A 23,500-nucleotide genomic window follows, 5' to 3' on the forward strand; every position below is an offset into this window, starting at 1 on the left:
TGTTTTTTATTTGGTTGGCTAGCACTCATAATGCAGCGCATGTCAAATCATTTGACAGTGGAAACAGTGACATCGTGTGGCAATACTCATTAATTTCATCTCCATGCAGAATCAATACAGTACGAATGGGAAGATGAAAAAAACTATGTTTTAAAGAAAATTGTAACTATGTTAATAATAATAGGTTAGATGTTATTTTTAATATTCATAAATGTAAACAAAAATCTCCCCTTATAAAATTATTTTTCTAATTAGTGTCACAGTAAATAGTAATTATGCCATCAAATACAATAACAACAATAGTTATATTATTACTTTTGTTATTATTTTTATTCAAAAGTCTATTTGTGCAAAAACCCCATGACCTGGAAACAGAAGCAACCAAATGGAAGATGACCAGCACTGGCTTTTTTTGTATTTTCAAAAGGATTTTTTTTACATAACATTTAGCTTCGGGTTTGATCTTACCATTTCTCTCCACCCCGCATAATTTTCTTCATAACATCATTAAGAAAGAAGATAAAAGCATTGCTGATGTGTAGAAGATATTTAGATTTTTATTGATTCTCAGGCAGAAACATACATAATAATCCTTTATTGCTCATGACGGTCTATGTCGCTTCAGCGGCTCGTTCTCGTGTACAGCGATAAATCAAACCTCATTTAAACACTTCTATTTTTGTCATGTTTATCCACAAATTAAGACGGGAAAGAAAAACAGAATTGCTGCATACTTTCAAGACTGATGTCTAAAATCATTCACCATTCTCTCCCTGTTATATAACAGTATTTACTGTACTACAGTTGGCGGTTTTATGGCTGAAAGCTTGTCGTCTGTTGTCAGAACCACCACACAGCTATTTTCTAATGAAAAAAAACAACAACCTGAAAACCTGTCAATTAACTGTCCTAAATGGTTTATTTGTAATTACTAGGCTATTATTATTATTCACGGTTACACTGACATGAGGAAAAACACAAACTCAGGAGTTATTGCCTTCGTATTTTTTGCATAACAAAGACGAGGATAAAAAGGGAGTGGATTGTACAAAGTCACACACTTGTCAAGACAAATGGCATGCAAGACACATTGAAAATTTCCTACACTACGCAAAGGGAGAACACTTTGACGTCCAAGAGAGAAAGACAACACTTTTCACGGAAAATGTGTAACACTGTGCAAAACGGTTTGACATAAATTTGACACAAACACATACAGTAGGTTTCGAAGCACGCACAAGTTCTCTTTAAATATACTTTTTTTTTTTTTTTTTAAATATATATATATATATATGGCTTATCAAGTCATCACATTTTCTAGTTGAGAGAGAGACACAGTATAATAAATGGATATATTTGATTGTTTGGCCTGGCTTGAGGCTTGTTATATAGTTTGCTTATGTACAATTAAAGTGAATAGCGAGGTGTAGGAGAACGCCCTGTTGTTGCTTCAAGCTCTTCAATGGCGTTTAAAAGTAGTCAGAGAAAGAGGAAAGAGTTTCAAATTGTGTCTGCGGTTTCTCTGCGAGATGTTAGCCCCAAGCTAACACACGCCGAGCCAGTGACACAGTCTAGCTTAGCCTAATAGCTGCAATTCACTTTTCAAATATTTTAATAGTCGCCACACTGCTTTGAATAAACCAAATTGAAATGATTTTCAATGCTAATCTGAGTGTGAGTTTTGTGATTTAAGCCAACCTGGTAAGGACTTTAACCAGCACTAGCACTGGTTAGCTACTAGCCTTACTTCTTTAACATATCCTGCAATGGACCTGGCAGGTATTTCATCACTGTGTCCATGATGCTCTCCTCCTCCTCTTCATCGCCACAGCCGGTGGGCACCGCCTTCTTTGGTCGGGTCAAGCTGCCCGCCGCAGTCTCCTCCGCTGCGGCTGCCGCTTCAGCCTCAGCCTCCTCGCGCTTTTTCAAGCCGTACTGGTGTATAAAACATGCAAGATGCGAGTATTGATTACAAGTCTGAATACAGTGAACACCGGTTCATCGCGAGGGAATCATTCCACACCCACAAGGAGTAAGGGGAAATCTCGTGCATATGTTACAACAGCGTGGCTTTTTTTTAGTACGAGACCTGTCTCCCATTGAAAATGTGTGGAACATTATGAAGCAGAAAGTCAACAACAACGGAGACCCCAGTCTGTTGAGCAACTGAAGTTGTACATCAAGCAAGAACTGCTTTCACTGCAGATCACAATGTCATCTGCAAACATCATGGTCCACGGGGATTCCAGTGTAACCTCATCTGTCAGCCTATCCATCACCACTGCAAACAGGAAGGGCCTCAGGGCTGATCCCTGATGCAGTCCCACCTCCACCTTAAATTCCTCTTTCACACCTACAACACACCTCACTGCTGTTCTGCTGCCCTTGTACATCTCCTGTATTATTCTAACATACTTCTCTGCCACTCCAGACTTCCGCATGCAGTACCACAGTTCCTCTCTGGGTACTCTGTCATAGGCTTTCTCCAGATCTACAAAGACACAATGTAGCTCCTTCTGACCTTCTCTGCACTTTTACATCCTCAAGACAAATAAGGCATCTTTGATACTCTTTCTAGGCATGAAACCCTACTGTTCCTCGCAAATACTCACTTCTCTCCTGAGTCTAGTCTCCACTACTCTTTCCCATAACTTCATTGTGTCGCTCATCAACTTTATTCCTCTATAGTTCCCACAGCTCTGCACATCACCCTTGTTCTTAAAAATGGGCACCAGCACACTTTTCTTCCATTCACAACGCATCTTCTCAGCCGCTAGAATTCTATGAAACAAGCTGGTCTATAACTCCACAGCCACCTCTCCTAGATGCTTCCATACCTCCACAGGAATGTCATCAGGACCAACTGCCTTTCCATTTTTCATCCTCTTTAATGCCTTTCTAACTTCACCACACTTGCCTCTTCTACTCTCCCTTACCTCTCATTTTCCTCATTCATCAACTCCTCAAAGTATTATTTCCATCTATCTAGCACACTGCTGGCACCAGTCAACATATTTCCATCTCTATCCTTAATCACCCTAACCTGCTGCACATCCTTCTCATCTCTATCCCTCTGTCTGGCCAACCTGTATAGATCCTTTTCTCCTTCTTTAGTGTCCAACCTGCCATACATGTCATCATTTGCCTCTTGTTTTGCCTTTGCCAGCTCTACCTTTGCCCTGTGTCGCATCTCAATGTATTCCTTTCGCCTCTCCTCGGTCCTCTCAGTGTCCCACTTCTTCTTAGCTAACCGTTTTCCTTGTATGATTTCCTGTACTGTGAGGTTCCACCACCAAGTCTCCTTCTCTCCTTTTCTGCCAGAAGATACATCAAGTACTCTTGTGCCTGCCTCTCTGATCACCTTGGCTGTAGTGCTCCAGTCTTCTGGAAGCTCCTCCTATCCACCGAGAGCCTGTCTCACCTCTTCACGAAAAGCTGCAAAACACTCGCCCTGTCTCAGCTTCCACCACATGGTTCACTGCTCTGCCTTTGTCTTCCTAATCTTCCTCCCCACCACCAGAGTCATCTTACACATCACCATCCTATGCTGTCTAGACACACTCTCCCTTACCACTCACTACCTTACAGTGAGTAAGGTAGTGAGTGGTATGCTTCACCCTACACAAGCATAGCATTCACTGCAAATGAAAGATTGCATTTTTGAGACCTTCTCCAATGGAAACATCAAAAGATTTGCACCATAATGAAATGAACCCAACTGTATTGCTTGGTGGATTATGGCTTCTTGTTTTGTTGCTCCACATGCTCACCCTATTGTTCTTAATTGTAAATAACTTTTACTGCCATATTCATGCATGAATAGGATGTCCACAAATACAGAGTGCAATTAAGAATATGGACAGTGGACCCCTGCATATTCAAAGTTCGGCAACCACACACCTACTCATCCATCCATCCATTATCTGAGCCCCTTATCCTAACAAGGGTCGCGGGCGGGCTGGAGCCTATCCCAGCTATCATCGGGCAGGAGGCGGAGTCCACCCTGAACTGGTCGCCAGCCAATCGCAGGGCACATATAAACAAACAACCATCCGCACTCACGTTCACACCTACGGGCAATTTAGAGTCTTCAATCAACCCAATAAGATTCATATAATTTGAATGTAAAATGCTATAACAAGAGGAGCTGATTGTTATTTAACAACTGCAAACTAGCAAAGCTTCAAATTGGTCAAAAGAATAACAATAACAAAAGCAGCTGAACACTAAATACAAATTGTAACAAATGATTATACATACGTAGATTCTCTTACTGTGAGAGCAACACCTTAAACAGAAAATCATTAAATATTCTCTCATAACTGCAGCTGAGTAAACACAAGAATTTTAACTATACATAAAATGAATGCAGATATTCATACCAGGTGCAGAAAATTCTGTTTGATGTGCAGCAATTATGCTGTTCACGTTGTTAATTTACCACTTTTGTCCTTTTTATTTCTGCCCGGGTAATTGCTGTTGCTCTAGTACTCATATCCTGTATTACTAGTACACAGCCTCAGAAAGTTGGAGTTCAAAGTTCAAAGCAAACAACGCAATTAAAAATAGCTTTTCAATCGTCTGTTTCCATGGCATGGTCTGCTCTAAAAATACCCGAAAAAGCTGGCAGGTGACATATGGAGCCTTTAGAAGCTCACATTAAAGGAGAGGACACAATCCAAAACCAGGAAAACATTTAAAAATGGCATTTTATTGCAAGGAGTGACAAAAGGACTCCTACTAGTGCACCAATTCTCTTGTGATTCATTTCGCTTATGCACTGAAATGGTCGTAGCGTAAGTGACGAGACAGCCCATTAATTGCCATCGTACCTTATCCCTGATGCCTTGTCTCATCTGTTCTCTCTCTGCCTCCATCTTGGCATATTTGGCCTTCCTCTCCTCCTCCTGCTGCCTGAGCGCCTCCTGCCTTTCCTCCTCTTTCTTTGCTGCATCCGGGTCCTCCTCCTTCTCCTCCCCACCCAGCATCTTGCCCACATCAGGAGGACCTCCTAGAGGAGAGATATACTTCAATTGAGAGGCAGTCAGGGGACACCATTCACTCACATGTCCAATTGTGGGATTAGAGTGTTCGAGTGGGAAGGAAATGTTAGAAAGAGATGAGGTCAAAAAGCTTGGGGAAAAGACAGACAATGGTGACAATTTGTGTGTGTTCAATTTTTTAACATTTCCCCCACACTGCAGTTTTTTTAACGTGGACATTAAACAATCAAACAACCAAGCCAATATTGTTTTATCTATGTGAATATCCTACAAACTACCAATAGTGTGAATATCATGCACCGAAAAATCATGAATATGTATTATACAAAAAGAGCGAAGATGGACTTTCATTATGAATTGCATGTGATTGCTGAGAGATGCTGCAGCCGTGCCAAGGAAAAAAAAAAAAAAAAAAAACGCTGGTAAATACATCAGATTTTGGGGTGTTGCAGCACGATTACCTAGTGGTTGGCACATCTGCCTCACAGTTATAAGGTTCTGGGCAGGAATCTCGGCTCCAGCCTTCCAGTGCGGCGTTTGCAAATTCTACCCCGTGCTTGTGTGGGTGTAGTCCCACATTCTCAAAACATGTGTGTTAGACTTACTGAAGACTCTAAGACTCTATTATTGTCCATAATGGCGAATACTGCATGTGTGTGAATGGTTGTTTATACAGGGTCTGTATTTGTTATATGGGCCATGCAATTGGCTGTTGTACTCCGCCTCTCGCCCAAAATCAGCTGGGATCGGCTCCAGGTCATCCATGACCCCACTGAGGACAAGCGCTGTAAAATGCCTGCATGGGGTTTTGGGGAGTTTTTCTACACAAAGTGAATGAACTGCCCCTTATCGCAGTTTGCTATATGACTCAAAGAGAATAAACCATGTGGACTGCCGGGCATTAGAATCTGTGCTTAATGTACCATCTTTATGAAAATGGCAGAACCAACCAGCGTGATGTGAGCAGTAGCCACTATGAATTGATGTGCAGCCGACTGTCACGTTCTTTGAGTGACGACATCGTAGCAGAGTGATGGAGACTGGTATTATCGAGGAAGGAAGGGACAAAGAAACATGTCTAGTTTATGAGTGAAATAGGAAGCTAGAGGAGATGGAAAACAACCATGGATGTGAGGGGATTGAACAAAAAAATATTTTTCTTCGCTTTTTTGTCATTGTTATTTTGTGAAAAAAGATATCCTAAGCATTTGTTGTTGCCAAACTCATCTTTTTTTTATTATTATTCATTGTACAATAGTTTAATTCAATACATCATCATTATCATTATTTTTATCTATTTTCATTGACTTCTGTTTACAGAAGTTATCCATCAATATGTTAAAAATTATAATCAATTTCAGGGGGAATCATGGATGTGCAATATATATATATATATATATATATATATATATATATATGAGAAAAGGGAAATCTGAAGACTCATAATGAGTAGGAGGGGATGTGTCAGAATTTTTTTTCCAAGCTGTTCCCGTTAGTAGGTTGCAGTTTCTCAATTAAAAAATCGAGACCGTGACAATTGCAAGAAGATAGAGAATAAAGTAAAGAAAATACAGATGAGGAAAGAGGGCATTGGAGCGCAGGAAAGAGCAGAGTGGGGCCGTGGGGGCTTGATGTTGGGAAGTCTTGAGGGGCAGACGGGGGGTATCTGAGGAGAGGACGGAAGCAAGCAAGCGTGAAAGAAAGGCAGCGTAATCCTTGACACGAGTGCCGCCGCTGGTATTGTTGGTATTTTCACTCATCAGCATAATGAAAAGGAAGTGCGGCACATTGAAGAGATAGAAAACAAAAGACAAGCTGAGGTGGAAGGGACCAGATAAACATGAGAATAAAATGGAAATGTGTGTGCTTTTTTTTTTTTTCCTCTGGAGGAGACTCAAAACAGATAAGAAAATATGATGTTTAATGTGCAAGGTTGTTTACCGGATGTGACATTTTTACATACAATAGAACTTGCAGCCTTGGATGGCTTGAGTCACATCATCAATATGTAGTGTCATAGGCATAAACCCCCCGCATAGTTGCGGTTCGGCATGAGCAAATTCGCATATGTTTCTCTTTTTTGGGGGAGGGGTGGGGGGGGGGGGGGGGGGGGGGCTATCCTCCATTATTCACTGAAAATCCCTGGTATTCACGGTTACTATGCTCAGGCCAAAGCAATTAAAATATCATTTTGGTGTAACTGCTGGAATCTTAGTGTTGTTGTTGAATTCAATTCACTGAGTGTTTCGTGTCCGTGTTTGTGTTGTTCTTTTCTCTTTTGTTTCTTTATTTTTTTTTGGTTGGCGGTCCTTGACTTCACCTCTTGCACTGTCAAAAGTGAAATTAATTCACTGTTTCCCTCCCAATGAAGCTACTACAACAGTTTAGTCAACTTTGCCATACAATTCATCTGTATTACCTAACTCTTTTTCTTCTGTACATATACCAAAAGTAAAAGGCTTAATACCGTTTTCTGAAAAGTACTAATGCGCATATTTTTTTTTAGACTAGTATGCTAGCTAATACTGTGGATGAGCCTCATGTGAAGGTGTTTTGTTTGTGTTGAATAAATTAACAACTGACTAGAGTGTATGTAACATGGGTGCATGATTGTGTACATGTTAGAAGCATGGTATTGATGCCTAATCATCGTCTCCTTTTTGACGACCTTACTGCCTTCTTGTGGTCTCTATAAACCATTACAAGCCCCCTTTTTTTGGGTGGCGGGGGCAGGAGGTCAATTATTCGCAGCTTTTGCAATTCATGGCAGGGCTGTGTCCCTGTGACTCGGGTATAGCCGGCATGCACTGTATTGGCAAGTCCAAAAGACGTGACGAGCGTTGGAAAGCGAAGACACTCACATTCGAAGCAGTAAGACTCGGACGTCAGCATAATATAATGAATCTATTATAAAGCATTTACGATTTGCCCCTTTGGTATCAGTTACAACTGAATGTTTTATTGCCTTTTTGTCTTATCATTAAAAGCGGTTAACTTATTTTCACACAATTTTTGTGTTACTTTAATAATTGCCTTTCCGGTTAGTAAAGGTTTTATGATGGTTACAGTTTGACCCTGGAACCATTATTTCCCATGGGTAAAATTGTTTTAAAATCAAAAGCAAATTTATCGTAGAGGTTCCACTGTACTCAGCATCCAATGAAATTGCACTGATGCTCACAGTCCATCAGAGGGCATATTTGCATGTTATCAGGGGACAGCTATGTTATGATTTGCTGTATTGACCAGCTTTATTGACTCAAGTAATTTATTTCTTTGCCATTTCTGCTCAGGAGCTGCTTCTGTCAGCATCCACCCACAGTTTATTAGGGAATTTATAGGTATAATGATTTCAAGTTTCCAATATTGTGTGAGGGTCTATATTGTGAAAAAAAAAGCATTCTGTAGGCATTGAAATAATGAGGCAGCTAGTTGAATAGATCAATTCTCCTCGTTGCCTTGTTTGATTTTTGAATGTGTGTGAGCAGGCTATAGTCAAGAGAGAACGCATTCAAGTTCGTAATTACGTTTGTAAAAGACAATGCATCATTGCAATTAACGAACGGACTGCACATCAACTATAAAAAGAAAGGACACAAATCAAGAAGCAGAAAGAGATCCAAAGTAAGTACAGTGCTGCAGTCTCAGCAGCCAAGAAAAGGTTGACATGGCAATATGCACCCAACCATGACGCACCATCTGACAAGGCCATGTAGATAATGTAAGCAAGGGGAGGGTGTCAAAGAAAAATAAAATATAGCTACATTTACAGTAAGTGTCGCCGTATGGATATAAATAATTGCTTTGCTCCATTTTAGGCACACATTAATTAGTAATGGGAGGCTAAACAACTTCTTATCTTGTGTTTTAATGCATGTGCACATTACAATATGCGTGTATGGATGAACAGTCAGCTGTGATATGCGTTAAAAGCAACACTTACATGCAACAGCATGACGGAATAGTGGCTCACATGTCCTTCCTGATTAAAAGTGTAATGATAATGTGTCCTGCAGCTACACCCACTGAATCAACCTAATTGTTCAAGCCTCTGCAAAATGAAGCCAAACGTTCACGATTACAAACTCATGTTTTGACATTCGATTGAATAAACCTTGGCACACCTTTTCGAGGACTTAGCGAAAGGAGCCTCAATCTCTCTGCATATACATCAATACCGTATCAACACATAGCTGTAAACGAGGCAGTGACGCACAGTCAGCTTAGCCTCATTGTCAAATGATTCTCTCACGATGGCTTCATCATTTGATCACTTCCCGTCCCTGCAAGCTTATTAGCACATTCAAATTGTCATAGCTTGACTGTAAAAGATAATTATAAAAAAAGAAAAGAAAAGAAGGAGGCAAAGAAGAAGCTGTTCCTGGGAGACAAAAGCCCGAATTATATTGAGCCTTGAGCTAAGCTCTGGTGTGCCATTTGCAAGAGCTCCAGCAACATCCTGTCAATGCAGTTCTATTAAAGCACTCATGCGTCACACGGCTCTTGCTTAGAGAATCCTTTGATTGAAGCGCTTGCCCATTTATGAGTTAGCAACAATGTGCAAAGTTGTTGTTAAAGTCCATGCAACATTGAATATACAAAAGTTGGCAGGTCGCTCTTAGAGCCTTTCAGCGTTTTGCAGAATCCAAATTATGTGCCAACGGCAGCAAACAGTAATATGCATGTTGCAGAACAAGCTCCCATCAGGCAAAGCCAATGGATCACAACAACAGAACATTTTCAGAGGGTTTGATTATATATAAAAAAAAAATTTTTTTAAACAGTGAAATCGGCAGATTTTAAGTGGTCTCTTTGCCAAGTTCTGAAGTCGATTTTTAAATACTGATCTAATGCTTCGCCTCTGAAGGTATCTTAAATTTGAGGACACGGGACGAACCTTTGCCCCCCCTCTCAGTGCATGAACTCTGAACAGTGTCAGATTAAAGCAATTCACTTGAGGTTTTCAAATCTCAAATCTGTTTCTTAAATCCTCTCCAAGAGTGAAGAGAAAGCCAGAAGAGGAGAAAATAAAGCTCGAGATTTTGATGAACTCAGCATAGCTCATTTTACAGCTAAATGAATAGTTTGAGAGTTTGTGCTTCTAATTTAATATTGTTTTCATTTTCTGAAAAGAAGCTGGCATGAGATTCACAATGCAAACCCTTTACGCAGTTAAAAGAATAAAATATGTCGTGTGCACTGTAATTAGATGAAGTATATCACATTGTTGACACTAATTACCTATATGGTGGATATTTGCAAGAACGAGTATGTGAACCCTTTGGAATGGCCCGGGTTCCTGCATAAATTGGTCATAAAATGTCATCCAATCTTCACCTAAGTCACAACAGACAAACACAGTGGTCCCAAACGATCATGCAAACGATGAAATGTTTCCATGTATTTGCTGAGCACAACATGTAAACATCGCTGTATAGGGAGGGAAAAGTGTGTGAACCTTTGGATTTAATAACTGGTTGAGCCTCCTTTGACAGCAACAAGGTTCAAGCAAACGTTTCCTGGAGTTGCAGATCACACCTGCACAACAACAGTCAGGAGGAATTTTGGACCATTCCTCTTGACATAACTGTTGCAGTTGAGCAATATTCTTATGATTTCTGTTGTGAATTGCTCTCTTGAGGTCATGCCACAGCATTTCAATCGGGTTGAGGTCAGGACTCTGACTGGGCCACTCCCAAAAGCATATTTTCTTCTGTTGAAGCCATTCAGCTGTTGATTTACTCCTTGCATCACCCGTCGTCTGCTGGACGAAGTTCCCCTGGAAAATGTCTTGACTAACTTGGGAATTGATTTTTCCTTCAATGACAGCAGTGCATCCTTTTTATTTTCACCCTTTCCAGCTTCATACAAGTTAACAATTCTTCATTGTTGGTCTTCTGAGAGCTCTTTTTCACAAGGCATGGGTCACACCAGGCAACCTCCTGGTCAAACCTGGTGTGTATTTTAACAGGGAATTCAAGCTTGAACCTTTTTACATTAATTGGACATAGGGTTAGCTGACTCCTCACAAAGATTAGCTATTACTTTTTCCACTCTGCACTGTAATGTTTGCTTGTTGTGTTAAAAAAAAATACATGGAGACATAATTGTTTGTGCGGTAGTAGTCCTAGAAAGTAATGTTTGTTCCAACAGGTTCACATACTTATTCTTGTAACTAACTGTATATACTTACATAAATTCATTATATACTGAATGTGTACTTTTAAATAAGGTTACATATAGGGATGTAAATGTAGTGATTTAATGTGAGATTAAAAGATTTCGAGGTGGACTGGTGTATTTGCTGAAGTGCTGCACACACACACACACACACACACACGCACACACTGAAAGGGGCTCAAGGTCAATTTAATAACCTGCAACGAGCATCTAGGTGTGTGTGTGTGTGTGTGTGCGTGGTACAGTTGTAGGTCAATCGAGCAATGAAGATTCGATTTCCAATCATATCTGAGTGCCACCAGATGGACTCTGAGGTGAGAGAAAAACATCTCAAGGTGTGTTCTGTTCTCATCTAACCGCCAATGACAGTTTTGTCTCACTTCAAATACACCGAGCGTGTTATAAATACAGCTGTTTGATGTAAGATGAGGGCTTGGTAGTTGAGATATTAATAGCAGTGTGTTCTGTTTAACTTGGATAGAAACAGCATTTGTCTCTTTTGTTAAGAATACTGTTCATAATTTTGTGTAAGGGGATATTTATTAGCAAAATCTTAAATACAAGTTGAAAGAGCACGTTTAAGAGGGTCAGTGGAAAGTATATTCCATGAAGCATGTCACTGTTGATTCAGAGTCAAACGTAACTTTTGTTGTTGTTTGTAAAATGATATTATTGTTTTGAGTGGTTAACTTTTATAAAGCATGTTAAAATGCTACTTAAAAATAGTTTTTGGGTTTTTTTTTTTATAGTGACAGTTTGTCACTGGTACTGATTAACTCGAAAATTTGTTTTGGAATGCAAATCAGAGGTCAACTACTCTAGTATTCAAGAATGGATTGCAATTTAAGAATGGATTGCAATTTAATCCTTCTTTACACTCAACTTTTCTGCTTATATAGTTGAGTCTACTTTGTGAAGACTCATTCCCTCAAACCAATGTCTGCCTCATTTAACAGCCCCTTAGTCTGTCACACTTACTCAAGATGAGTTAGGAAGTGCTGTCAGCAGTGATGTACTCGGGAGTGGTGGAAACACAGGCGCAAGGCAATGGTTCCAGCATACAAGGTGAACCTAATTGGTGTGAATGTCATTCTGATGTACAGTAATTCAGAAATTAACTCAGTATACCTCAAGCACAACTTAATTGTACTCTTTCAACTGTGGGAATATTATTTTCATTCACCGAATGATATTTAGGAAGCCGACTGGTTAGCACATCCACTTCACAGTTCTGAGGACCTCAGTTCAAATCCGGCCTCGCCTGTGTGGAGTTTGTATATTCTGCCTGTTGTAACTTCATTATTATAGGCATATAAACTGTAAACACAGCCTTAGTCGCAACATTTTTTTAAATTATTTATTTATTTTAAACCAGTCCTGCTCAGCTGCATGGCCTTACAGAATGGTGGGTCTGTATGCCTTTGTGCTGGAACAGCTTTGCTGTGCAATAGGGGAGTTTGAAATATTCCCTCTGCTCATTTTTTTATTTTTTAATTAGTCTGATGTTTATTGAAACTGCAGACAGAAAAGGGCTTTAGGGGACAGACTAAGGGACAGAATGGACAAGGGGAATAGGGGTGCGAACCACACAGACATTCAAGATATTTGAGCACAAGTAACATTACAACAGTCAAATCGTGCTCTTATTTGTGGATGGGGACAACCACCCGGTGAGGAGATGCAACAACTCACCAATAGGATAAGATGAGAGAGGACAGAAAAGGACAGGATGTGGGAAATGAGCAAGGCAGTGCTCCTGATGAGTGGTGCGATAGGATTCTTTTTAGTGTAAGAACCTGAGTTGATATGTTAATATAACCTGTGTTGTTCTAAGTGGTCCCAGCACAAGCAATTAAAGTCACAACAAATTTGAAAATGGTATTTTATTTTTTTATCTGTGATTCTAAGATATGCTACTAAAGATGTGCATTATGTAACAAAGGGCAGTGAAAAAGTAATTTAACCTACTAATAATTTTTTTTTCCCCGGAAATGTTCAGTTTAAAAACTTGTTTGAAGGTTTATTTAAAAAAAAATGTTGTTAAAACCTTTCCTCTTCCTGACAGCCATTTTGGAAATGAGGTCATTGTTGGATGCGTGTCAGAAATAGAGAGCTGTGACTGAATTTCTTGCTTTGTAAGGGGAACCATCACCATTATATATTTTCAAAAGGTTGACAAAATGTGCATGGGGTTCGGGTTATGTCATCAATGATGACACGTGATGGTGATGTCATCAGTGGTGACTCTCCGATATTGTCTGATCGGTGCCTTGACCCTCGCACTATTCCCAGATTACAGTTTTTTTCAATTGTTGAAACACGATTTTGAAAACAGGGCTGATTTTTTCAAAACACTACACACACTTCACGCAACCACACACACAAGTAGCAGAACACTTCAGATCCTTTGCAAAATGAAACACTAATTTAAAAAAAAAAAAACATATTTTGTTTCCATATGAAACACATTTCATATTACTTACTGAAATATATAATGAGCATCCCTCCCCCCGTCCACCAAAAAAATTATACATAGGTATAGGGGAAAATGAAAAAAACGTTTTCATTTCATAAATGTATGCTGCCATCAAGAGGTTATGAAAAAGCTATACACTTTAATTCCAATATGCCACCGCCACCTAGAGGTCATGAAAAAGGTGGAGCCTACACTTTCATTCCAATATGACAGGGGTACATATGAGTGCATATATGTACAGTTGTGCTCAGAAGTTTACATATCCTGGCATAATTGTTGAAATACAGTTGTTGTTTTTTTAAATACAACCATCATTAATTTCTTTATGGTTATGTTGTGTTTAATGAGAATGCTTTTCTGTAATACTTGACAGTTTAATTGGAATCCCATTAAAATTAAATTAAATGTGTTTCGCCTGGTCCTTCATGTTTTCTTTAAAGAATTGTACCCATCTTACAAATTGTGTATTTGACACCATTTGTGTCCAAAAAAAAAAACAGACGACAAAGGTTTTCTGAGGTCATAAGAGCAAATGGCCCGAACTCGAAAATGTTCTTGAGGACTGGGTGAACACACAGCGAGCAGACAGCCGAGGTTATATTTACATTACATTTATAAAAATCTTTCTGTGTAAATATCTAATTTCACAATGTATATATCCGCGGCGTATAGTCTGGTGCGGCTAATATATGTAAAAAAAATTAATAAATGTTTTCTAATATTAGCCGCGCCCACTTTGGGCGCGGCTAATATTCTGATGCGCTCTATAGTCCAGAAAATACGGTAGTTCTGTGTCTAATGTATGCAAGTGTGTTTAGTGTTTTGCAAAAAGTGTGAGGCTGATATTGTGCTTATAGTGGTGCAAATCTGGGCCGATGTTTTCCCCGCTGAGTGTAAGGTTTTGATAATTGTGTAATACGTTTGATTTGAGTGTTTAGTTGAAAAAAACTGTATCCGCCAAAGATGGTCTGCCGCTCCTTTGCTTTCCACAGAGATCACTCACAGCTGACTCTTGTTTTTTTTTTGCCTTTGATCCTAGACACCCATTTTTTTGACTGTGCCGTCGCCTATTGCAGCGTCCCAATACACATTTTGCAACCTTTTCAAAATGTTTAGTGGTGGTTACCCTTCCAAAGTGAGAAACTGTCTGCTTCTGACAAAATGTTTGACAGGCTTAAACAAAACGTTTTGGGAGTAAACCTTCAAGCAAGTTTTTAAACTACAAACCATGAACATTTCAGAAAAAAATAATATCACTAGTAGGTTAATTATCTTGGGCTTGTTACTATTTGACGCCCCCTTGCACATTGTATGAATTACAAGTCTGCTCAACGTAAAATCATATTAATGCTTATAGTCAAACCAACAAAAGTGCAAGTCTTCTTCATCTATGTTGGAATGCATCGTATTAAAACATTTCAATGCCAATTTTGTATTTGGGGAAAGTGAGGCAGTGCCCCATCAGATGGTGCTACAATATGAAATGGTAATTAGCATTTTCAAATAAGCACAACATTGAATCTGGCGCAAAAGTAGAGCGTTTGTTTTTTGTTTTTAGGTTTTAATGTAACCTTTGTCAATTTTTTAAAAAAAGGCCTTCACTTTTCATTATTAACGTTGAAACTGAGTTTTTTTATTGTTTAAATATTTTTGCCATTATGTTAACCCAATTTTACACTTGTATTACAGTTGAGAATGTTAAAATATTTAGCTTAAATTTGCCTGTACCATTAAGATATATTTTGGAGGGTCACAGTTTGAAGCTGGAGCATGTTGCTTCTATTTCAATTCATTCCTCTGGGACAAATTGTTTGGAAACCTGAACAAATTGGATCAGTGACCCAGTTGGATTGTGTTCATCCTCCTCTTGGCAACCTTGTGCTTTATCAATACATGCGAGACTGCGTGAACACAAACCCATGGAGATTCCCTAGCATGAAAAACATAATTGATTAAAGAATATTTCACTAGCATTGACATATTGACTGACAGCTTTTGAGAGTCGGGATGAAGGCCTAACTGATTGATTTTCTGGCTAATTGTTTTGCTTCATCATCTGCTTCTCTCCCAAGCAGCGACCTTTTGTGACCCACTACACAGTCACCAAATTCACAGATGTTTTGCGTAAAGAGGTCACTGCATTCTGGTCCAAAATTACTGATTCAAATCAAAGACTCCTGCAACTGTTATTGGGATAATAGTCAGCCTGAGAGCCTTGTATGTGAATTCATACACATTTTACAACCATTAATCTGTATTCTACGAGATATACTGCCACCATGCAAACTCCTAAACAGGCTTCCGGCAGACTGCGACCCCACTACTGAGCAACATCCGATGCAATGCAGTTGATTTTAGGATTGATATATGTATCAAGTACGGCAAGATGAGGCAGCATTGCCATCCTCGGAATCTCAATGAGCAGTGGGAGCTCTTCTTTTTTATCTCCCCATCCTCACTGTAACCCAAAGAAACCTCTGTAACCTGCACAACAACAGCTCTGCATCGTTCACATCTCAATGCTACGTGTGCAGCATCTGAATTACAACAGCCGGTGTCACTTTGCTGCTCTCCTCTAAAAGCTGCAGCTGTCAAGGAGGATGGATTACATGACCAGATTTAGGACTAATTAGGGGGCAAATTATTAATATATTAAGTGAATATAATACACTATACAGGGAAAAGTATACTGTATGACACCTGGCCTTACAACTACAGGAATGAGAAATGGAAGAAAAAAAACGTGTACCGGCATTACCAGATAACTAGCAACCCTTTTTGCTCAGTGACTGTTTTTGTCAATGTCTTTATGTTTCAAAAGACTGCTCTGTCAATTGACTGTCTGTTGTCGTACTGGAGCGGCTCCAACAACCGGAGACAAATTCCTTGTATGTTTTTGAACATACTTGGCAAATAAAGATGATTCTGATTCTGAAGTGTTTAATGGGGTTGAGGTCAGGTTGTATACTGTAGGATTTTCATGATAGTGCCACCTCTTTCATTTCTATGTTTAATGTGGTAAAGGTCCTGTAATTTGTCAAACTAACATTTTCTAGTATTTGGGATGTAATAGTGGCTCTATGGTGCCTCAGTAAACGTGAAATATGAATTAAAATCGTCCACGCATTCTTGAGTTACAGAGGTTTTTCTGCCTAAAGGCCTGAAATCAGGTCATTTGAATTTCTTGAGCTTATCTACGTTACTAGTGAAGATCTCCGCCTATCTCTCAGCTCAGAGCCAGCACTGTCAACATATCAAACACGTGTGGTCTCACAAGTGGATCTTCTACACGGAGGCAACCAATCAGAAGAAAGGGGGCGGTGTTAGCCAAATCTGGACAAAGCAAATACAAAAGTGGGTCAAACAGAAGTAGCTGTCAGAGGGGCCTTTTCTGGACACTGGTGTGACAAAACCAATGTGATTTTTAAAATGAAATTGACACTTTTATACTAAGTCCATGTTAGAGAGTCACTCTATGGAGGTCCAACTAGCCAAAATATGGGACCTTTAAATTAAAAATCTCACACATTTAGCAGCTTAGTTTGCTAATGCCTGTGGCCGCCTCTGCCTTTACGGAGTTTGCTTTGTGTGCGGCTAGAATGGAAAAGAGCCTTTCCGAAAGTTGCATGCATAGCATTGTCCATAATGCCAAATTGACTAAAACATGCGTTCCAAGACTTTTGTCCATCGTCCATAGTCTATTAAAAGTCCCATATTTTGGCCCTTTCGACCTCCATAGAGTGACTCTCTTAACGTGGACTTATATAAAAGTGTCAATTTCATTTAAAAAACACTGTGGTTTTGTCATATTAGTTTTCAGAAAAGGCCCCTCTGACAGCTACTTCTGTTTGACACAGTTTTGTATCCACTTTGTCCATATTTGGCTAAGACCGCCCACTTTCCTGTGATTGGTTGCCTCCGTGTAGAAGACCCACTTGTGAGAGCAACGTGTTTATTATGTTGACAGCGTTGGCTCTGAGCTCAGAGATAGACAGAGATCTTCACTAGTGACGTAGAAAAGCTCGAGAAATTCAAATGACCTAATTTCAAGCCTCTCGACACAAAAAAACATCTGGAACTCAGGAATGCGTGGACGATTTTAATTTATATTTCACGTTTACTGAAGCACCATAGAGCCAATATAACATCCCAAATACTAGAAAAGGTTGGTTTTGGTAAAATATAGGACCTTTTAACATGTAGGGGCAAAACTTTGCTAAATATTGATTCCATACTTTTCTTGCCTTAAAATATAATATTGCAAATCTTAACAATATTCATTCATCTTCCGTTCCGCTTCTCCTCACTCGGGTCGCGGGTGTGCTGGAGCCTATCTCAACTCTCTTCGGGCGAGAGGCGGGGTACACCCTGAACTGGTCGGTAGCCATTCACAGGACACATACAAACAAACAACCAATCGCACTCACATTCACACCTACTGGCAATTTAGAGTCTTCAGTCAACCTACCTTGCATGTTTTTGGGATGTGGGAGGAAACCGGAGTACCCGGAGAAAACCTATGCAGGCACGGGGAGAACATACAAACAGCACACAGGCGGGGCCGGGATTTGAACCCCGGTCCTCAGAACTGTGAGGCAGATGTGCTAACCAGTCGCCCACCGTGCTGCCATCTTAACAATATAAATCCTTAAAACTAATAAAAGGTGAACAGTCTCAAAGCCTAATAAACATTTGTAACCTGTAGCTCAATCCCAAGAAATTCACATTTTGTAAAAGTAAAAATACATAATTGAAAAAGTTTTCTGTACATATGATTAATGAGTAGCCATTCTGTTTGAATGGGGAGTTTGCTCCGGCAGTACTGTAGTTTGGTGCAGGATGGATTAAAGCGTCCCCCGTCCCTACAGAACTGCATGCGGTGGTACTGTGTTGCTGCTTGTACTGAACATCCCGTTTCCATCCTCAACACTGCAGTGCTGTTAAATCAAGCCGTCGCCTGGCAGCCAACTCACCTCCCAGTGCAGCTTTCATTACAAAATTCATGATGAAGCAGTTCTGTGTTCTCTTCCTTCAGCGGGTCACGCTATCTGGAACGGCCGGATGGACCTGCAACCGGGGGACAAAACACTTTTAGCAAATACTGTTATGACATTCATTCCGCTGGGTGTCGCACACAAGAGTTTGATGGGACAAAGAGGAGGAGGAGGACGATCCGCAAAAGAGAGAGCGAATGACCTCCAGTTAGGGCATCGTGAAAATCAAGAAGAAAAGTGCATTTTTTAGAGTTTATCATTGTTGATCATCTTTATTGTGTTTTATGAATTACTTTATTAGGGGCAAAAACAGTTGCAAATCAAACTAGAGACATCTTTACCCTCTACTGTACCACGTTCTGACTTTTCTCTAGATATCCGCACCCTTGATTTACAACCACAATCCATCTTGTGTGGATTCATGCTGACGCTATACCTGTGATGTATCGACATGGGGAAGAAAAGCACCCGTGGAAAAAAAATGGAAGAGCAAAAAGAGGGTCAAGGTGAGCAAGAGAAGCCATGCCTTGTATCCGAAAGATAACCTTTATGCTGTCGTAATCGCTTTCTTGATCTTAAAAGTGCATGCATTGTAATCCTTCTTGCAAGTGAATGGTCTCTATTCATTTGTAATAAAAATCATCTTGTCTTGAAGTTCCAGTGATATTACAACTAAGATGTTAATGTGATATAATTTGACATTTGTCAACATTTTTCCACATAACACTTCAAAAAGGCACTTTGGCTGCATCTTACAGCTTTGCTGGTGCTCTACTGCATTACAAAACTTGCAGCACTCCTCATTATTACAGTGCGGTTGCCTTAATCTGCAGCAGCCTCTTCAAATCATTTCCTGCTTTGCCTCCTCTTCAGCATTGTCTGCTGCAGCGGCAATCTCTCCTCACGTGAACCCTTATTAACTCAGCATTCAGCCAAACGTTTTGCAAGTAATTCAATTCGGGTATTCGACGAGCGATCGGCATATTTCGGCAAGTGCACCAGCATGTCCCCATCCTGTCCCGCGCGGTGCACCAACAGTGGTTTCATCCTTTACCTTGATTTGGATCCTTGTCCGAGTCTTTCTTAGCCCAAATTAGGAGGGGGGGGAAAGGACGCTGCGTGTCCACAACCAGTCTGCTTCTTCTTCTCGAGCAGAGGCAAAGAATATGCAAGTTGTTGCGTCTAAAAAAAAAAAAAAGGCTAGATCGAGCCTCTCAAATTGCAGACATGCCGGTTGTGTGGAAGTCAGGCTGCAGTGGAGGAGGAGGAGGAGGAGGGAGGAAGAGGAGGGGTGAGGGGGAGGAGGAGGAAGAAGAGAGAAGGAGCTCCTGCAGGACCAGATGAGAGCATGCAGAGGGAGGGGAGGGGGCTGGGGGACAGCACATGACCGTTATAGCAACATTTAAAGAGCCGGTTTCATTGTCATGGTGTCAGAAGTGAAGAACTAAAATATCTTGCATCGACGGTAAATACATTCCTGGAAAGAAAAAGCACTTTGTGAAAAAGAACAACCACAACAACATTTAGTCTTAACAAACAACATACAGGTATTAAACTTAATATACAAAAAGGGGACAACTGTCCCATGCATGAAAGGGCCACTGGCTGTCCGCCATTCACGTACACATTGAATGTAAGCACCAATTTATCCATACACATTTTAATATTCGAATCTGTTTGACACGAACACACAAAGTATAAATGTTTGTCCACTCACATATACGCCGAGTGTAAATGTATGTCCATTCATGTACACACATAGCGCAAACATCTTTCTGTCTCTTCTCATACACACCCAATGTACGCAACTCTAGCCGCCCGTTTGCGTGCACAAAATTCAAACAGCGGTCTGTCCATTTAAATACACAGTTAAATTGAAATGGAATTAAATTCTCATACACATATAGTATAATGCATATGTTATTCTTCGAAGGGAAATATCTCATGCCTCATGGCTATTTACAGCAGAAGTTGTCCTTTAAATAGGATTATCTCCTGCTAGCAGAAATGTTGCCTTTCATTATTCTGTTTGAGGTTCTGGTAACGACAAAAAGGTCTGTTGGGGTGATGCGACACGACGAGCTCTTCAAGAAATACGCTTGAATGTTTGTAAATGTGTAGAGAGTCAAAACAGAGACTCTTTTTACAGGAAATATTGGCATCAGCAGACTATTTGCACACCCAGCAGACACGGAGCAACACAAATATTGAATGCAACTGCTTCACTGGCCACCTGGAGAGAACCTCCCTCACTCCACTTTTAGTGCTAATTTGGGCTAAGCAAACTCGAGAAGGGAAGTCTATCAGTCTTTTAATTGACTGAGTCTTTGCTGTGTTCACCGAGTTGTCAGCACAACTGCCTATCGGCATTGTGAACGCGCCTCCAACTACCGGAGACAAATTCCTTGTGTGTTTTGGACATACTTGGCAAATAAAGATGATTCTGATTCTGATTCTGATTCTGATATGGTTAGCAAGCTTACTATTCACTTGAAATACGTGACTCTTCCTTGAAATTGCGGTTTCAGTCAGCCAAACAATCTTCTCAAATAAATTGAATCGTAATATGAAAACACAAATACATGACAATTGTTATCCCTTTGTGTTTTGGTGTGTTTGTTTCTTCAAACACAAGCCGTCAAATACAGTGGGGGAACAATGTGTTACTTTCTTTGTGGAACCTTTTCCCACCACTCTAAGCAATATTGCCTGTTTTGAGGAATGAACACACAGCTGAGCACTGATTAATATGCACTGGAACAACCTTTGTTTTTGTTTTTCCTAGTCAATTCATAAACAGTATGTCCATAGCTTATATATCTATACTGTACGTCCAATGCAAACATGTGTTAAACCCAAGGTTTGTTGTGTAACTGTAGCCCACCAGAATGTATTAGATACATTGCCACTCGTCCACTGTGTCATCTTTTTTTAAATTTTGATGAATGTATGCAATTTTGGGGGCAGAGTAGCCTGTAATTTATGAACGTCAGTTACACTCTTAACTGTGCTTTCAACTACTTACTTACATGTCCAAAAAAATGTCCATTGGGATTATTGGGGTCATCTACGAACATGAGTTTCTAGTTACAGTACACTGTACAAAGGTCACGGGCAGTAATGCAGAAAAATTGGTTTGGGGACAAAACCGAAGTCCCAACTAAACAGTACATAGATCAAATAAAAATAAAATGTCGCCCAAATCAATACTTGATCCACACCCATGGAACTGCTCAAACAGTCATGTGCCGTGTGGTTCTATGGCACAATTTCAGCAAACACATTCCTCTTTATACACACAACGGAAGCCGTGGTAAAAAAATAAAAAAAAAAAGTACATAAATTATGAATATAATATGCAAGTGTTTACCTCCTTTTTCCTAACAGTGTTTTGCTATCTGGCCCCCTAAAATAGCTTGCCCCAGCAAATGCTTAAAGCGGCCTTGCATTTCCCCCCGTCGCTACATTGGTAGACTCAATAGGAATGGACAGACAGAGAGCACACAGAGGACCAGGGGGAACTTAAAATGCTGCATCGCACATCAATTAATCAAGACGCAGGAGACTGTGTCCAGTCGATCCACTGTGGCACCAACACATCCATCACCTTGTTTATAACCCGGAAACACTCTAAGACAACTGCAGCATCCAGTGCGTCCGCACACGCACTTGTGACACATGTCCACAATTTAAACGTTTTCCGTTTGAGGTCAAACATATAAATTCACTGCAAGGTTTTCAAAATTGAACATTAGATGTTTTTCTACGTTAAGACCTTAGCGCACCACACTTATCCTCTGACAGCCACATTCGAAGAAGGCGCTCACTTCCGTTGCACTAGTTGTTGAATTCTCAGCAACTCTGGTGTTCAATAGTTGATTTGGGTTGATGCATTCAATAATGAATTCAGATTATTTGGGGTGACTTTCAGCTAAATTTGAATACATTTCTCAACTGAACCCATCTCAACATGCAGACTGTGTGTTGCATGCTGTATGTACAAAACGAGAGAAGTCAAGGTATGAGCTACTGAATTGCCATTTAAATCTCCAGCAGCCATTTTTAAAGGAAAATATAAACAGCAGAGTTCCACAGGGACTGCCTGCCATTCAAAAAAGGTCAGAATTAACATAGTGCTGCTGTCACACAAAGCGGTGCTGTTTTTGACACATCTAAATATAATCATATAGGAAGGTTTAAGTGTCAAAGACAGTGTTTATCTTCCAGTAGTGGTCAACTTCTTTTTTACACTAAACCAATTCATGTTGAAAAATGAGACGTGCATCAGGGACATGACGTTTATGTTTCTATGTCATTAAATTTAGTAACGTGTTTTATTATTGTAATGTATTAATATTACTGTGGTTGTCATATTTTTACACGTATTTAAGAATGATAAAATGCTACTGGAAATTGCAAAATTGCCAGTGTAGTTAATCAAGGTTTTATGGCAATTATGCTATGGCAAAATTTGAGGTCGACCACCATCACGGAACAGATTGTGTTCAGCCTATAAAGTTAAAGTTTATTTCCGTGACAGTCTTATGGTGGGATATACCGTATAAATTACTGAATTTAGTTGGACATAAGAAGTTAAGAACTGGTCTCTCTCTTGATTAGTTGCCAATGTGGAAGTTGTCCTTCTCACACAACCAGTCTTTTCATGCATCTCTCTACCATGACAGCACCATTGTGTCATGGGACAGCAATTTAATTTAGCAATTTAATGTCATTTCCTCAGGCAAGTTCAAGTAAAAAGGCATCAGTTTGTCTTCGTGCATCAGTAGATCCTCAGCCAAAGGCTTTTGAAATTCTGGCAGCATCCATTTTTCATGTTCAGATACCAG

At 39.9% G+C, this 23,500-nt stretch overlaps 1 protein-coding gene across 1 annotated transcript; it reads right to left on the bottom strand.

Annotated features, from left to right (window-relative positions):
- Window positions 1-532: 532 nt before the first annotated feature.
- On the bottom strand, window positions 533-19,947 carry cplx2a (complexin 2a). Its single transcript, XM_061769369.1, has 4 exons — window positions 19,708-19,947; window positions 18,633-18,726; window positions 4,833-5,011; window positions 533-1,935 (listed from the first exon to the last, which is right to left on the bottom strand). The coding sequence occupies exons 2-4, from the start codon at window positions 18,661-18,663 to the stop codon at window positions 1,744-1,746; spliced, it is 402 nt and encodes a 133-aa protein (XP_061625353.1). The 5' UTR covers window positions 18,664-18,726; window positions 19,708-19,947; the 3' UTR covers window positions 533-1,743.
- Between the last annotated feature and the right edge of the window lie 3,553 nt (window positions 19,948-23,500).

Source organism: Phyllopteryx taeniolatus, chromosome 4 (assembly GCF_024500385.1).
Source record: "Phyllopteryx taeniolatus isolate TA_2022b chromosome 4, UOR_Ptae_1.2, whole genome shotgun sequence".
Classification (NCBI taxonomy): domain Eukaryota; kingdom Metazoa; phylum Chordata; class Actinopteri; order Syngnathiformes; family Syngnathidae; genus Phyllopteryx; species Phyllopteryx taeniolatus.

Coding starts and splice junctions, on each gene's coding strand:
- cplx2a (XM_061769369.1), bottom strand. CDS start 18,663: ATGAATTTTGTAATGAAAGCTGCACTGGGAG. Junction 5,012..18,632: donor AATGAAAGCTGCACTGGGAG/GTGAGTTGGCTG, acceptor TCTCTCCTCTAG/GAGGTCCTCCTGATGTGGGC. Junction 1,936..4,832: donor GACAAGGCATCAGGGATAAG/GTACGATGGCAA, acceptor TTTATACACCAG/TACGGCTTGAAAAAGCGCGA.